This window comes from Rhinatrema bivittatum, chromosome 5 (genome assembly GCF_901001135.1).
Source record: "Rhinatrema bivittatum chromosome 5, aRhiBiv1.1, whole genome shotgun sequence".
Lineage (NCBI taxonomy): Eukaryota > Metazoa > Chordata > Amphibia > Gymnophiona > Rhinatrematidae > Rhinatrema > Rhinatrema bivittatum.
The window spans coordinates 296,920,088-296,935,459 of NC_042619.1; the positions used below are offsets into that span (position 1 = coordinate 296,920,088).

The 15,372-nt window shown below is 43.9% G+C and overlaps 1 protein-coding gene across 2 annotated transcripts in view; it reads left to right on the forward strand.

The window, feature by feature from the left end:
- Window positions 1-15,372, forward strand: part of TET3 (tet methylcytosine dioxygenase 3) — a 240,659-nt gene that overhangs the window by 186,282 nt on the left and 39,005 nt on the right. For both annotated transcript variants that reach the window (XM_029604150.1, XM_029604151.1), the window contains exon 5: window positions 287-377. In XM_029604150.1, the coding sequence (XP_029460010.1) occupies window positions 287-377 (91 nt within the window). The remainder of the gene's footprint in view (window positions 1-286; window positions 378-15,372) is intronic.

The window sequence follows — 15,372 nt, forward strand, 5'->3', positions numbered from 1 at the left end:
TTACAGGACCCAAAACAGTGTGAGAATTCAGGCGTGCATGAGAGAGGGAAAGTGATGAAGGAGGGAGAAGATAACAGATTAAGAAAGAACGGTGTCATCACATTAGGCAGGTGCCCAAATGGTTACACTTGTGGACCAAGTGGTCTTTTTCTGCTGACATCCATGTTTCTACCTGTGAGCGATTGTGAAAAATTTGCTTGGCTAGAGGAGTGTGTCAACCAGTTCCGAACTAGTCATAATTTTTCTACTCTCTTCTTTTCTTTTTTTTTTTTTTAATATTTAATAGAACAAATTATTGAGAAAGATGAAGGGCCGTACTACACTCATCTGGGATCTGGGCCAACTGTGGCATCCATAAGGGAACTGATGGAAGAAAGGTAAGTCGGGCTCACCTCAGAAACTGGGTTAGGATGTTCTGAAGTTACAAAAGTGAAACTAAATCCGACAGGGCTGTTGGCTGCTGGTTTGATGAACCCTGATGCTCGCGCTGCCATTTGTCCAGTCGAGCCTTGCAGCTCTTGTGAAGTTCCAAGGGTGCCTGCTTCAGCACCTTCTAGAGATCCAGTCTTAAATCTGCTAATAAAGCATATGGAATATATATATTTCTTTTGAATACCCAACATTTTTTCTTAAATTCTTACTGAAATGGTCTCCAATTACTCTGGGAATAGTTTCACAGGATAATTTTCACCAATAATGTAAAAAAGTGATTTTTCTTGCTTTAGAAGTAGGGTTGCACTCTGTTTTACCCTGTGGGCCCTCAATTTGACTGAGTTCATGCACCTTAAACATCTCTTCACCTGTACTAACACTAGGGACCTGTTAGGTACTTGCAGAATGTCACCAGGTCCATCCCACCTCACTGTACCCTCTCTCTCCATACTGAGCATTGTTCTTCTTTCTAGACTATCTAGGTACAATAGGCCCTGATACGCTGCCTTGTTAACTCCCATCAACCATATTTCTTTCCTGGAGCTGGAGCTATGGTCGCAGGGACCTGCCGTGCTGCTTCGTGCAGTGACTCTTTAATCTCACTGGGGCCAATGCAAAAAAAAGCACGGAAAGCGGGCGCTGAAAAGTCAGCGCCCGCTTTCTTAACGTGCGCATGGCGCCCACAAGGGGAGCGCTATGCTATATGGAAATTAGGGGGGTCGTGCTCGCAAGGAGGCGCTAGGGTCGCTTGCACGCCCCTAGCACCTCCTTACTAACATGAACCCGTGGCGGCTGCCGGTTACGAAAACCGACGCCAGTAAACTCAGCATCGGTTTTCATAATCGGCCGTCTGCCAGTAATGAAAGCGGATGCCGAGTCTACCGCCGTCGGTCTTCATAACTTGGCGGTCTGCCGAGATATTTTATTTTATTTTTTTTACTTTAAAAAAGAAGTACAGAAAAGCAGTTTTTTCTGCTTTTCTGTACTTCTTTTACATGTGCTCAGCTATTAATGCCTGCTCCAGGCAGGCATTAATATCTGAGCGACAAATGTGCGTCTGAGACGCACACTTTTTTTTTTTTTACTGCAGAGTGAATGAGTAATAGTCTCATTCACATGCATTTGCATGCAAATACTCATTTGCATGTGATGAGCGCTATCGCATTCACTCCGCATTCGATGCGCATTAAATAGGCGCTAATCCCCCTATTGCATTAGGGGTGGATTCGTGTCTTTTTAATCCGCGTCAGACTGCGAGTAATACAGTGTGCTCAGCTGAGCGCACTGTAATGCATCGGCCCCACTGTGTTTACCCTAGTGATTAGTCATGTCAAGTCCCATCGCCAAAGCACCTGATGGCCTGTTTATACCTTAAGAGCAACTTCGGATCATTGAAGATAACTTTCTCCCATTACACTGGTTTGGAGTGCGTAAGATTCAAAAGATGTAGCCAAAGCAGTGAATTCCTCTTGCACAACGCGATTATTCCAATGCTACTTAACACATGGCATAAAAAATGTAGATGCAAGACACCACAGGGAAGCTTTAGGAGGCACGTGGGTGAAAAGAGCAGTTGGGCAGGATTAGGCAAAGAGCGATCCGATATCCTGCCACTGCATTCCTTTGGGCTCAACATATATTATAAATGATTCATTTGTATAGCGTTGCCTGGCTCCATCAGCAACTGATAAACCAACAGCTGGCCCATGGTTTGCCTTTCAGGGAATGCTGTACCTGTACAGGAGAGAGTTACACACACACACACTCACACTCACTCACACTCACAGTACTAGAAGGGCTGGGTGGGAGAAAATGGTTGGGACTGTTCAGGAACTCTGATCTCGCTAGAGCGATCGAGCAGGAGGAAACAACTTAACGCTATAGGAAAAAGTTTGTTTGATATACAGTGCTGTGCCAGCACTAGAGGGCGCAGGCAGGCTCATCCTCCATTGACAACTGTGTAAAGAATGCAGCCTTCCCCAGCTACGCTGGAACCGCAAATCTGACAGAATTGCAGAGAATTAAGAAGTTGTGAAATGCCAGACAGCCAAACATGCTGAGAAAGGAGCAAAACACAAGAACAGTACTGCTTCTAGAAAGTATCAATACCAAGCTACCGTTCTGTACTATGGCTGGAGAAACAGAAGATTATCAAGTATCGAGAGATGCAAAGAGAGACCAAGAACATGTGGCAGAAAGCTCTAGAATAGTCCTAATGTCTTGGATGCCATGAAGCTGATTAAAAAAGAACTACGCTCACTTCAGGGTTACCTATATGTATTACATGCTAGGAGCTGCAGAAGGCACAGTGCAAGTATTAAGAAACACACTAGCAGTAAATCTGAGTCATTAAGATACCTGCATACCCTGGTGTAAGAGCACGAGTCCGTCCTGCCATAGTGCGCACAGTACAAACCCAATCTAAACATAGTAACCTGAGGCAAATTTGTGATTGTAACAGACAATAGCTTTGAATATTTTAAAGTAAGAGTGCATCAGTGTAAGGTGCCCACTTATAACGGCAGGATTTTGAAAAATATGCCTGCTGCTTAACTTAAAAATCAGAATAACGGTTGGGCCGACTGCAGCCTGCTAAGCTGGTGGGAGCTGAGGTGCACCATTTCCCTTCCTTCAGTAACAGGCCCCAAGACATTATGGAAGGCAGGGGCAGACACTGATTGCTGAGAGCAGCTGCAGGGCTGAAGGAAACAAAACAGTCACCTGACACCAGCTAGAATCACCAACCTTTGGCACATCACGTGTGAGACTTCAGCCACAGCACATTTACTGGGACCAGAAGGGAGCAAACTTTGTGAGCCGTGGGTCCCTTCCATTCATGCCATCCCCAGCATGGGTTATTTATGTATTCAATTAAAACATTTCTGTATCGCCAATCACCATTTCTTGGTAGTTTATAATAGTAAGTTCATAATCGACATATATATTCAAAAATACTGCATAAAATTTCAAAAACAAAAGATAAATCAGTCATAAAAATCAATTACCTTCCCAGTACTCATATGCTAATATGCTATTAACTGAGTTCAGCCTATTTGAAATGTATAAATAGTACTTCACACACATGTGTGCATATATATATATATAAACAACCACCAAGGGCAGTACTAAAATAGTCAAATTGTAGTGATGCAAACAAATTTGTATAAAAAACGCCACTGCTTTAATGAAACAAATTTGTTATATCATTTTGTATAGTTTTTTTAAAAATCTGCTTCTGTATTTTTTATATCAATTTATATCTAAAAAACAGAGGGTAAAGAAAAGCCTATTCATAACTTACTGAAAACCCAGCAAGCAGTCTTGCAAACCTGTCACACATGTGCCAACAGGCCTCAAGAAAATGTAATCAGTACTGGCTTGAAAAAACCCCTGCAATATAAAAAAGTATTTTGTCCAGATGCCACACCACAGAATGAATGAGTAGAAAATATAGTAAGAACTCTTTCTTGTCTGTGTCATATAGACTATTATAAGGGTATCTACATCGCTAAAAGCCTTATGTTTGTTCCCGTGAAAACCAGCCCAGTGTAACAAGGCACATTAGTACCCCATCCTGAGGCCTGTGTTTTGCCATCCAATGTTTGGCTTCTTCAGGGGGTAAATAGATATATTGCTGGCTTTTTGAAAATTTGTACAAAGATAGCATCATAGGAAGCTTCGACGAGGAATTTCCTTGATTGGGTGGCCAGTGTGCCACCTTTTTAAGATTGTTCACACTCCCCCCCCCCCCCACCCCCCACCCCCCACCACGGGTTGCTCACTCCTGTACTAAACACATGGCAGCACCCAAACGAAAGGCTGGCTTCAGCTCACGCTGGCAAAGCCAGTGAGCATTAATGCAGGTGCTTGGAACTCTTCCCTTCAGTCACCTCGCAGGGGGAATTCAGTCCTCATATCCGGCTCTCACCAGAGAGGGCTGGGAAGAGAGAAGAAGTACTGCGGACATAAGAGGATTAGAGCAGGGGGGTCCCAAAATCCAGTCCTGAAGGGCTGCAAACCAGTCAGGTTGTGAGGCTTTCCCCGATGAATATGCATGAGATCTCTTCATACCGTGGATGCAGTCAGTATGTGCAAACAGATCTCATGCATGCTCATTGTGAAAATCCTGAAAAACCAGCCTGGTCTTCAGCCCTCGAGCACTGGAGTTGGGTTCTTCTGGTACTAGAGTAAAAGGGCAGGCACTTTGCAGCAAGGCAGAAAGTGAATGAGAGAGGGGAGGCCCCCCCAGGGGATGGGTGGGGGGAGATTATGGCTGGAATACAGGTAGAGTTATTAGGAAAAAGGGGCTGCGTGTATGGCTCTCAAATGGTAAAAGTTTACAAATCGTATTTGGATTTTGTGTGTTGCTGAAGCAGCTGCTGCTCAAGGCACATTCATTCGGTTGGGACCCAGTGAGTATGAGAGAACGATCAGCCCTCCCCTGACCCAGGCAAAACCCTGTCCAGTAGCTAGATGAAGTGTTTTAGCCCACCCCATACAGCAATGGGGGAGACGTGCACACATTATGCTACGTATGGCAGTGTGGTGTACCAAGACGTGTGTGATTTTTAACCTTAAACTGAAAAAAACAAATAGCATCCCTTCACGCTGTATTACAGTTTAGACACCAATGCTGATGCTCCAGTATCTTGCACTTCATAAAAGCATGGAGGAAGGGAATGAGAAGCCCGCTGCACTTCCCAGGGCAAAAGGAGGACAGACAGGCCCGCAGGCTCCCCCAACCCCCACCCAAGAAGAACAGGCAAAACTCCTCTTCTTAATGTTCCTGTTTCTTGGTTTTATTCCCTGTTAGGCAAAAGTCCTGTGGCCCTCTATGATTGGCTTTTTTTTTTTTCTATTCATGAATCAAAAAAAAAAAGAGAAAGCCCGCCCTTTGGCCTGGGTGCTGCCGTGCTTGTGAGAACCCCCATCTTCTTACAGCCACAGTGACCAGCAAAGAGGGATTTCTAGGCAAGAAATTAAAAAACTGGCAACATCATAGCCATCATGAAGGAAAGGAGAGAGAGAGCAGGAAGTAGTAGCAAGGCCCAAGGGCCAGTGACCGGCGGGGTGCTCTTTTCCTGCGTGCCAGCAGCAGCACTGTTGCTTTTTTGACACTTTCCGGTATATTCAGCACTGTGCAGAAAGTTGCATGGTTAATGCATCCCTTCCCGAGAAGGGCTTCCATGCTGAAGGCTGCATGGGTGCAGCTGTGAATCCTGCTCTACGGACAGTCCCAGCCCATTTCTTCTTGCATCTAAGGGTGATAATAGGGAATTGTATAATACAAGTCATAAAATGAAATAAGAAGGAAGAACAAGACTGAATACTTGTAAATAAATACTTCTTCAATAAAAGTAGATTAAAAGATAGAAAGCAATACTAGAGCCCAGCTGAAGAAAGAATTCAGTTCCAGAAAGGATTAAGAGTAATTGTTTTGGAGGAGGTCCTTTGTATAGCCAGAACACTATAAATGTGGTTTTAGGGTTGGGATGGGTACAAGAAATCAGATTTTTGTATTTTTAGGCATGAGAGCCAGAGCCATCGGAAGTGGAGACCAAAGGCTGTGGCAACAAGGAGCCTGGGAGTGGTGACTTCTCCCAGCACCAGAGACAGCCTGCAACATGGATCCTAGGCAAATTGTTCCTCACAGAAAACAGTTCCTATCTAACTGCATTTTCTCAGCAGACAGAAAAAAAAAGGGCACAAGAAAGACACTCATCTCTCCTCCTCTCTCTCGTGCTCCAGCACAATTCATTAAAAAATATACCACTTTCTAACTTTTTGAGGATGGATGTGGTTGGATCAGAATTCTAAGCCAGGAGAGCGTCTTGAGACTCCTGAGTGAAAGCCAGTGTGTGACTCTGTGGCCGTTACTCAGTCATGGTGACGGGCCTGGGGATAAAGTAACAGTCCTCCAGTGACGTAGTTGGCTCAAATCAGCATTGGTAGCCAAACCTTTTTACCCCAGAGGTAGCTGTATGCCTACATAGTTAAATATCACATTACAAAGCAAGTTAAGGAGGCAGTTTAGTTTAAAAAAAAAAAAAAAAAAGCATGCTTGTAAATCCAAACTACTAATTAGAATTAGGGACAGGTAGTGATTTTTTTTTAAGTTAAAGCAAGCCCATTGACAGATCAGAGGACTCTGTGCACTTCACTTGCAAAAGGATAGCTTTGGCTCAGAGAAGGGGGTCCGATGTAATAAGGGATGCTAATGATAGCACAAGTTTTTACTCCTGTTTTAGTGTGCATTTTTCTACAATAAATTAACTCTGGTATTTAACAGGGGTTTTAACTCCTAAATCATTTGCACTAAACCAGGATTAAAAACCAGCACTAAAATTAGCATGAGTGCATGTAAAAGAAGGCATTAGCTATGCCCTAGCAATACAGGTAGATGCATTAAAGGGCAGACAGCTGAAACCATATTTTCTTAACACTGGAAATGTAACTCCTAGATCATAGCAGAAGCAAAACTTAACTCACATTTCTGGTGACCATGTTATAGTATTGCTGTGCCCGGCGTGCTAGTGTCTACCACACTGCACACAGCAATGGAATAACTTTGGCCACCAGAAATTGTTTATTCCACCTCACACCCAGTTTTTAATTTCCAGTGTAAGCTCTCAGGGTGAGCAGGCATACTATTTAACTGCAGTTGCCCACCCCAGGGAGCTTGCTGTAAGTACCCACTCTAGAGAGCAAATTATTGCATACAGAAATGGCAAGTAAAATCTAAGTATAAGATTTTTGGGGTGAGCAGCTACAGCTAGATTAAGAAAGCATAAACTCTCTGTGGGAGCCCCTACAGCTGGACAGAACAACAGAGTCAGAATCACAGTGCCAAAGGGCTTTCGTTTCAGCTCAAGATGCCCACCTCAGAGAACTTTTGCATTGATTTTTCTTGCCATGTCTTGCCAAAATGGCTTTGCAGGTGAGATTGCTGCTGTGCATCCCACCTAGTGGGCATATTCTCTCACTCAAGGCCATTTTGACAAGGAATGGCAAGAAAAATAAAAGAATAAGCTTTCTGGAGAAGGCACCTTCAGCTAGATGAACAAAGCATAGGCTTTCTGGGTGGGCACCAACAGCTGAACAGTGCACATTTTAGCACTGTGTGTGTGTACTATCCTCCAATTCAGGAAAACAAAGAAAGCCTATGATTGGTGCCTGCCTAAACAGTGTGAGTAACTGCAGCCTTTGGGGTAGATTTTAAAAAGCATTTACTCGAGCAAAACTGGTTTTTGCTCGAGTAAATACACTTTACTCAAGTAAGTGGGCTTTTCAAAATTGCTACAATATATGCCATTGAATTGTCCATAGGATTTACTCAAGTAAATGCACTTTACTCGAGTAAATAGCTTTTGAAAATTGCTACGATAGTATGTCACATTTACATGCGTGACTCCTTTGAAAATGACCCCCTTTAGGTATGCCCAGCACCAACGTGTGTAGCATTCAGCAATAAGTGCCTTCTTTACAGAGCTTACCCTTTGCTTTCACTTGGCATGCCTTGCCCAAGTAGCCTTGCCTGCAAGATTGTGCTCAAGTCAGGATGCCCAGTGCCAGTCTTCTTGCATGCAGAGTCGTTTTGATCATATGCTTTCCAAATTCAAGCACTTACTACCTTCCTCCTGTTTTAAAGCACTTTTCTGCCTCAGTGTGGATTTTTCAGGTTAACTCACATTTCAGTGTGCTTTTTTTCACTGAGTGTTTTTTGTTTTTTTTACTCCTGCTTAATTTGTACCCCATTAACTTACTGGGATCTCTGTTTTTAAGTTAAGTAAAACTGGAGCTAAAATTTTAACTCCGATTTTCGCATAGGTTTTATTACATCGGCCCCAGAGAGTGACGTACATTGGCAAGTGCCTGTTGCATGAAAAGCCAGATTGTTTTTAAACAGCAACTTTTGGACTGCTGCTCTCTGACTTCCAGCTCACATCCACTCCTTTACTGTCTGAATTGTATTTTATAGAACCATCACAATTCATATTTTTTAAATTGTGTACACAGTTGTCTGCTTGTGTATTATGATATATCTTGAGTACACATACCAAGTTAGATGAATGTCTCTAATTCTCATCTATCCCCACTCATTCTGCTACCATTCCTTTCACCTGGAGAAAGTGATGTCCCTACCTCCTGTTTCACGCCCAGTGAAAATTTTTCAGGGTCCCCATCATCTTTTCTCCCTCCCTTCATGTGTTTATGAACCTGGCTGGTCACCCCTGCCCGGAGCTGTCAGGTTTACAGGAAGAACAGAGAAAGCCTCTGCGCATGACTATTGGCCTTTCTAGCAGCAACTTCTCAGTTAAATTAAATAACGGGGTTTTTTTTTTATTTTTAAGAATTTCACCTTGAAATGCCCCTTCTGCTCAGGGACAGGAACAGTGACATGGGTTCAAAATGTTTTAAACAACTTACCATATTACATAGATACAGTGCAAGTAGTCTAGATATCATGATAATACTTATTTTTTAGTGCTACTGGACAAACAGTGTGCTGTACAAATGGTGATAAATATTCAGGAATTATGTCTCTCTGCCCAAAAGATTCACAATTTAAGCGGGTACCTAAGGTAATGGGAGAGAAAGCAACTTACCTCAGGTGTACAGGTCCCTGGTACGGCCTCACTTGGAATACTCTGTACAATTCTGGAGACCCCACCTTCAAAAGGATGTAAACAGGATGGAGTGGGTCCAGAGGGTGGCTACTAAAATGATCAGTGGTCTTCAATCTAAAGCATATGGGGAGAGACTTAAAGATCTAAACACGTTCACCCTAGAGGAAAGGGGAGATAGGGGGGATATGATAGAGACATTAAAATATCTCAAAGGTTTCCATGCACAGGAGGTGAGCCTCTCAATGGAAAGGAGGGTGAAAGGCAGTAGACTCAGGGGGCAATCTTAGAAACATTTCTTTACAGAGAGGGTGGTGGATGCATGGAATAGCCTCCCAGTGGAAGTTGTGGAGACAAAAACAGCATCTGAATTCAAGAAAGCATGAGATAAATACAGGGGATCTCTGAGGGAATGATGGAAATTGTAACGCTAAATTAGATGGGCAGACTAAATAAACCATACAGTTTTGTGCTGCCATTGTGTTTCTGTGTGTGTCGGTGGGAGAATTGAACCCTGGTTTCCTGACCATTGATCCAACCACTAGGCCACCACATCCCTCTGGCTTTAGCTCAACTTCAAATGACTCAGCTTCTGCTAATCACAGGGCTTCCCTTGAGAAGAGGGAATCTGCAGAAAAAAAACAACTAGTTACACAATAAAAACCAGCCCTGCTTCAGTGTTTTACTCACAGGCTAATGCGGAAGGGTTTCCATGTGAGGGTGTAAGCAGCACTCCTGTTTAGGGATTCTGCATTTTCTGGGCACAAAAATTTACTGCCAATGCAGCAAGGAGTTTTGCACACACAAAATATACATTTCTACGTGGGAGTACTGCTTCGCCCCCTCACATGGAAATCATAAGAACATAAGAAAATGCCATACTGGGTCAGACCAAGGGTCCATCAAGCCCAGCATCCTGCTTCCAACAGTGGCCAATCCAGGCCACAAGAACCTGGCAAGTACCCAAAAACTAAGTCTATCCCATGTTACCATTGCTAATGGCAGTGGCTATTCTCTAGGTGAACTTAATAGCAGGTAATGGACTTCTCCTCCAAGAACTTATCCAATCCTTTTTTAAACACAGCTATACTAACTGCACTAACCACATCCTCTGGCAACAAATTCCAGAGTTTAATTGTGCGTTGAGTAAAAAAGAACTTTCTCCGATTAGTTTTAAATGTGCCACATGCTAACTTCATAGAGTGCCCCCTAGTCTTTCTACTATCCGAAAGAGTAAATAACCGATTCACATCTACCCGTTCTAGACCTCTCATGATTTTAAACATCTCTATCATATCCCCCCTCAGCCGTCTCTTCTCCAAGCTGAAAATTCCTAACCTCTTTAGTCTTTCCTCATAGGGGAGCTGTTCCATTCCCCTTATAATTTTGGTTGCCCTTCTCTGTACCTTCTCCATCGCAATTATATCTTTTTTGAGATGCGGCGACCAGAATTGTACACAGTATTCAAGGTGCGGTCTCACCATGGAGCGATACAGAGGCATTATGACATTTTCCGTCTTATTCATCATTCCTTTTCTAATAATTCCCAACATTCTGTTTGCTTTCTTGACTGCCGCAGCACACTGAACCGAAGATTTCAATGTGTTATCCACTATGATGCCTAGATCTCTTTCTTGGGTTGTAGCACCTAATATGGAACCCAACATTGTGTAACTATAGCATGGGTTATTTTTCCCTATATGCATCACCTTGCACTTATCCACATTAAATTTCATCTGCCATTTGGATGCCCAATTTTCCAGTCTCACAAGGTCTTCCTGCAATTTATCACAATCTGCTTGTGATTTAACTACTCTGAACAATTTTGTGTCATCTGCAAATTTGATTATCCCACTCGTCGTATTTCTTTCCAGATCATTTATAAATATATTGAAAAGTAAGGGTCCCAATACTGATCCCTGAGGCACTCCACTGTCCACTCCCTTCCACTGAGAAAATTGCCCATGTAATCCTACTCTCTGTTTCCTGTCTTTTAGCCGGTTTGTAATCCATGAAAGGACATCGCCACCTACCCCATGACTTTTTACTTTTCCTAGAAGCCTCTCATGAGGAACTTTGTCAGACGCCTTCTGAAAATCCAAGTACACTACATCTACTGGTTCACCTTTATCCACATGTTTATTAACTCCTTCAAAAACATGAAGCAGATTTGTGAGGCAAGACTTGCCCTGGGTAAAGTCATGCTGACTTTGTTCCATTAAACCAAGTCTTTCATGTGCAAATGAGGGCATTAAGCAGTACCCCCCCCCACCCCCCACTGCAGAGAGACTGCATCTGGATAGTGTGCCTTTTTTAGCGCTGGAGATCCTGGGTCTGGGCTGGAGTTAACTTTCCAGCACTATGAAAAAAAAAAAAAAAGTAAAAAATTAAAAAAGATAGTCAGGATTTCTACAAATAAATGCTGGTAGCTACCACCACCACTTAACTAGATAAATACTAACTTATCCAAGTAAGTGGCAGCTACTTAGCTGAACAAGTACTGATTTGTCTGTCTGGCAGTGGGAAGCAGCCGCCAGATACCTGCAAGAATCAGTATTTATCCGGCTAAGAGGTGGTGGTGGCAGTAGCCTCTCAGGGATGACACCTCCGTTCTTAAGTTAAAATGTGTCTTCTTCATTGTAAAGTTTAGATGTTTTTTTTAAGTCCTGCCGCATTAACGTAGCATTCGCTTACCGCAGCAGGAGTTTAAAAAAAAAATAATCTGGGCACTAAAAATGTGCGCTGAAAACCACACATTTTCTTAGTGCCCAGATTACTGCATCGGCCTGTCACTGCAGGAGAAGGTTTCAGGATTAGTCTGACTGCTGAACAAGTAAATGGGGGCCAGTAATTTCTGCAGGCCTTCTCAAGGGCTTGCCAGATACCTCCATATTTTCTTTGATGGACAGGCCGATCCAGTCCTGGTTTTAGTCACCGCACTGCAATAATGAGGGGGCGGGGGGTGGGGGAGGGGAGATAAAACTGGTACCAGGTCAGCCTGTCTTGAAAATATGGATCCCCCCTGGCAGACCCAGCAGTGCATCTGCATAGGCAGTTAAGCGAGTGAGCGTTAGTTTCTGCCGGCAATATTTGCACTGAGCTCAGGCCCGGCCTTCCTTCTCACAACAGGCCAATACAGAAAAACCTGCGGGAGAGCCGGCGAGCGCCCACTCTCCTGGGCGCGTGATTCAGTAAAAAAATGTAAATGAGGGCCCGAGGTAAAAGGAGGCACTAGGGACACTAACGCGTCCCTAGTGCCTCCTTTTTGACAGAAGCGGCAGCTGTCAGTGGGTTTGACAGCCAATGCTCAATTTTTCCGGCGTCATTTCTCGAGCCCGCTGACAGCCACGGGTTCGGAAAACGGACACCGGCAAAATTTAGCGTCCGTCTTCCAACCCGCGGGCAGATTAAACATTTTTTTTTTTTAAATTTTATTTTACTTTTGGGACCTCCGACTATGAGGGTGTACAGAAAAGCAGTTTTTTCTGCTTTTCTGTACACTTCCCCGGCGCCGGCCGAAATTAAAATGTGCGGCTTGGCTGCACATTTTACTTTCTGGATCGTGCGGGAATCACTAATAGGCCCCTCAACATGCATTTGCATGTTGCGGGCGCTATTAGTTTCGGGGGGTTGGCTGTGCGTTTTCGACGCGCTATTTACCCCTTACTGTATAAGGGGTAAAAGTAGCGCATCGAAAACGAACGGCCAAACCGGGGCTAACAGTGCGCTCCACCGGACCGCACTTTACTGTATCTGCCCATCTGAGCACTCACCAGCAATTTAACAGCACTTACACTTTAGTGTTTCACGTAACAAGTGCTCCACAGCGTGATTAATTAGTTGCAGGTCTTTTCACTCTGGTAAGACAGTCCCTGCTTCCCCTGTACAACAGAGACAGCGATTCCCTGCAGCGCAATGAAACTCTGTGGCAAGTGATAGGGAAAAGCAGGTTGTGTCACTAAATCTAACTATAGGCTAAATAACTAGGGAGGATGACCTTATAACTGAAACGTGAATGTAAGTGGATAATAGGTCCATTTTTCAAATAAGTAAAACTACATCTGCAGGGAGGGTGAGGTGGAGCTAGTCCTGGTTTGACCCCACTGGACGCAGGAGATGTAGCTCTGATTTCCCTTGTCAGTTTTCTGAGCAGAATGATTTCCCCTGGTGGAGGAAAACAGTTGTCTGAAATGGAAAGAAAACTAAAAAAGAACTAGTTGATAACTGAAAACAACTGAAGACCTGGATAATATGTGGCTTTAAATAAAAAATGAGCAACAGTGTATAAAGGAAACACATGTAACAAGTAAACCATAATCCGCAAAGGGGAGGTGAGTGTCTCTTTCCCTGGCAAGGGGGTTTTAAGGGTGCTCTCTTACACCCAAGGTGTGATCCCTCTGAGACTCATGCTAGGGCGGGAATATCTCACTTCTGTGCAGACCACTCAGGCCTGCCCACTGCTCATAAATAAACCAAAGAAGTAATTCAAAATAATTTATTTATATATATATATATATATATATATATATATATATATATATATATATATATATATTTATTTATATGAGACTAACAGAAAGACCAACACCTACACAGAGCAAACTATATATATAGTTTGTGTAGGTGTTGGTCTTTCTGTTAGTCTCATTGCAAAAAGCACGTTTCCCCTGCCTTTTCTGGACATTGAAAGATTGAGCCTGCTAAAAGTGGCTTGTAGACATGTAATGAATTGAATCTCCTGAGCCAGTGGCCACAGAGAAGTGGTTCTCTGTGCTTTTTCTCCCTGCATGCACTGGGGGTAAGGTAAGGACTGACTCAGCTCGTCCCCCCCTCGGACACAGAGCTGAATGGTCCATCAGAAGGGGGGGAGGGGGGTGCTACAGGTGGAAATAAAGCTGAGAAGCTTCATGAGAATTTACTTTTGTGGCTGGCCAGCGTTTTTCCAGTGCCACGGCTGCTCCTGCATGATGGGCCATCCCTTCACATCCTCCAGCAGAGGCGGGGACCTATCTCCTCTGCTCATCATATCAGAGGGGACTTGCAAGAGGTTGCCTCTCTGAGGCTGTGCCTTTACTTCATATTGTGCATGACTCTGAGACCTCTGAATAGACGGTTAAGGGAAGGGGGGGGGGGAAAAAAAAAGAAAATTTAAAAACCAGCAAAAGACAGTACTTCCCCATACTGCATATCATTAACCTGTGGCGCTCACTGCCACTGGGCACTGTGAAGCATAGCTGGCTTCGAAAGGTAGGTGAATTAGCCCGTTGGAGCATCCTAACAGCCAGGGCTATCACTCGGGATTCAGTGGATCCCTCACCCACGGCACGCACAGCTCCACACACACACCTCCTCCTCCCCCTCCTTACCCCCTGTTCTCTAAACACTTTCCTGTTTCCTCCATCTGATTTTGTTCAGCCGTTGTTCTGCTCTTCGTGGCAGCCCAGGGCAAGTACATGGGATTAAACGGTGAGAAAGGAAAGGTATAATATAAACCGGAGATCAAGTAAGGTGCAGCTGGTTCCTAGAACCGTGCAAAACGTTTCTTTTTTTTTTTCTCTTGAGACCTGCTTCCTTTAATCAGAAACAGGTTCTCATTATGCTGGCGTTGCTCTTAACTCCCTTCCTTCCCCCAAAACCAGCAGACAGGGTTTGAATCCCCTCCCCCCTCTCAATCTGCCAAATTTAAGAGAAATTGGTTGGCATAGTCGCAGGCTAGACGAACCTGAAAAAAGGCTTTTCTTTAAGGATTCACATTGCTTGCAGCCCAAATTAAATGCTTCCAGCTGCTGATAACCTGAGGATTGTCCCAGGGGAAGGGCTGCCTAAGTAGTTTTACATTCTAGACGCAACACAGGGCGCTCAGCATGGTTGGACGTGGGTTTTGGATGCAGGTCCTCGGCCCCTTATTCTATAAGAGGATTACCATGTCCAAAGTGGATGTACAACCCCCCCTCCTCCCACGAAACTAATAACGCTCATCACATGCAAATGCATGTTGATGAGGCTCATAGCTATTCTCCCCCAATTAAAAAAAAAAAAAAGTGTGCCCAGAGCAGGCGTTAATTTCTGAGCATCCCAAAAAGTGTACAGAAAAGCAGAAAATACTGCTTTTTTTCCCTACTACCTCTGACTTAATATCGTGGCGATATTAAGGCAGAGGAACAAAAAGGACAAGAATGTAAAATTAAAAAAAAAAAATGTGCTGGCAGTCAGGTTAGGAAAACCGATCCGTGTAAAATTGAGAGTCCGTTTTCCTAACCCGCTGCCAGGGAGGCACTAGGGGGTGCACATTTGACCCTGGCACCTCCTTGGCAGC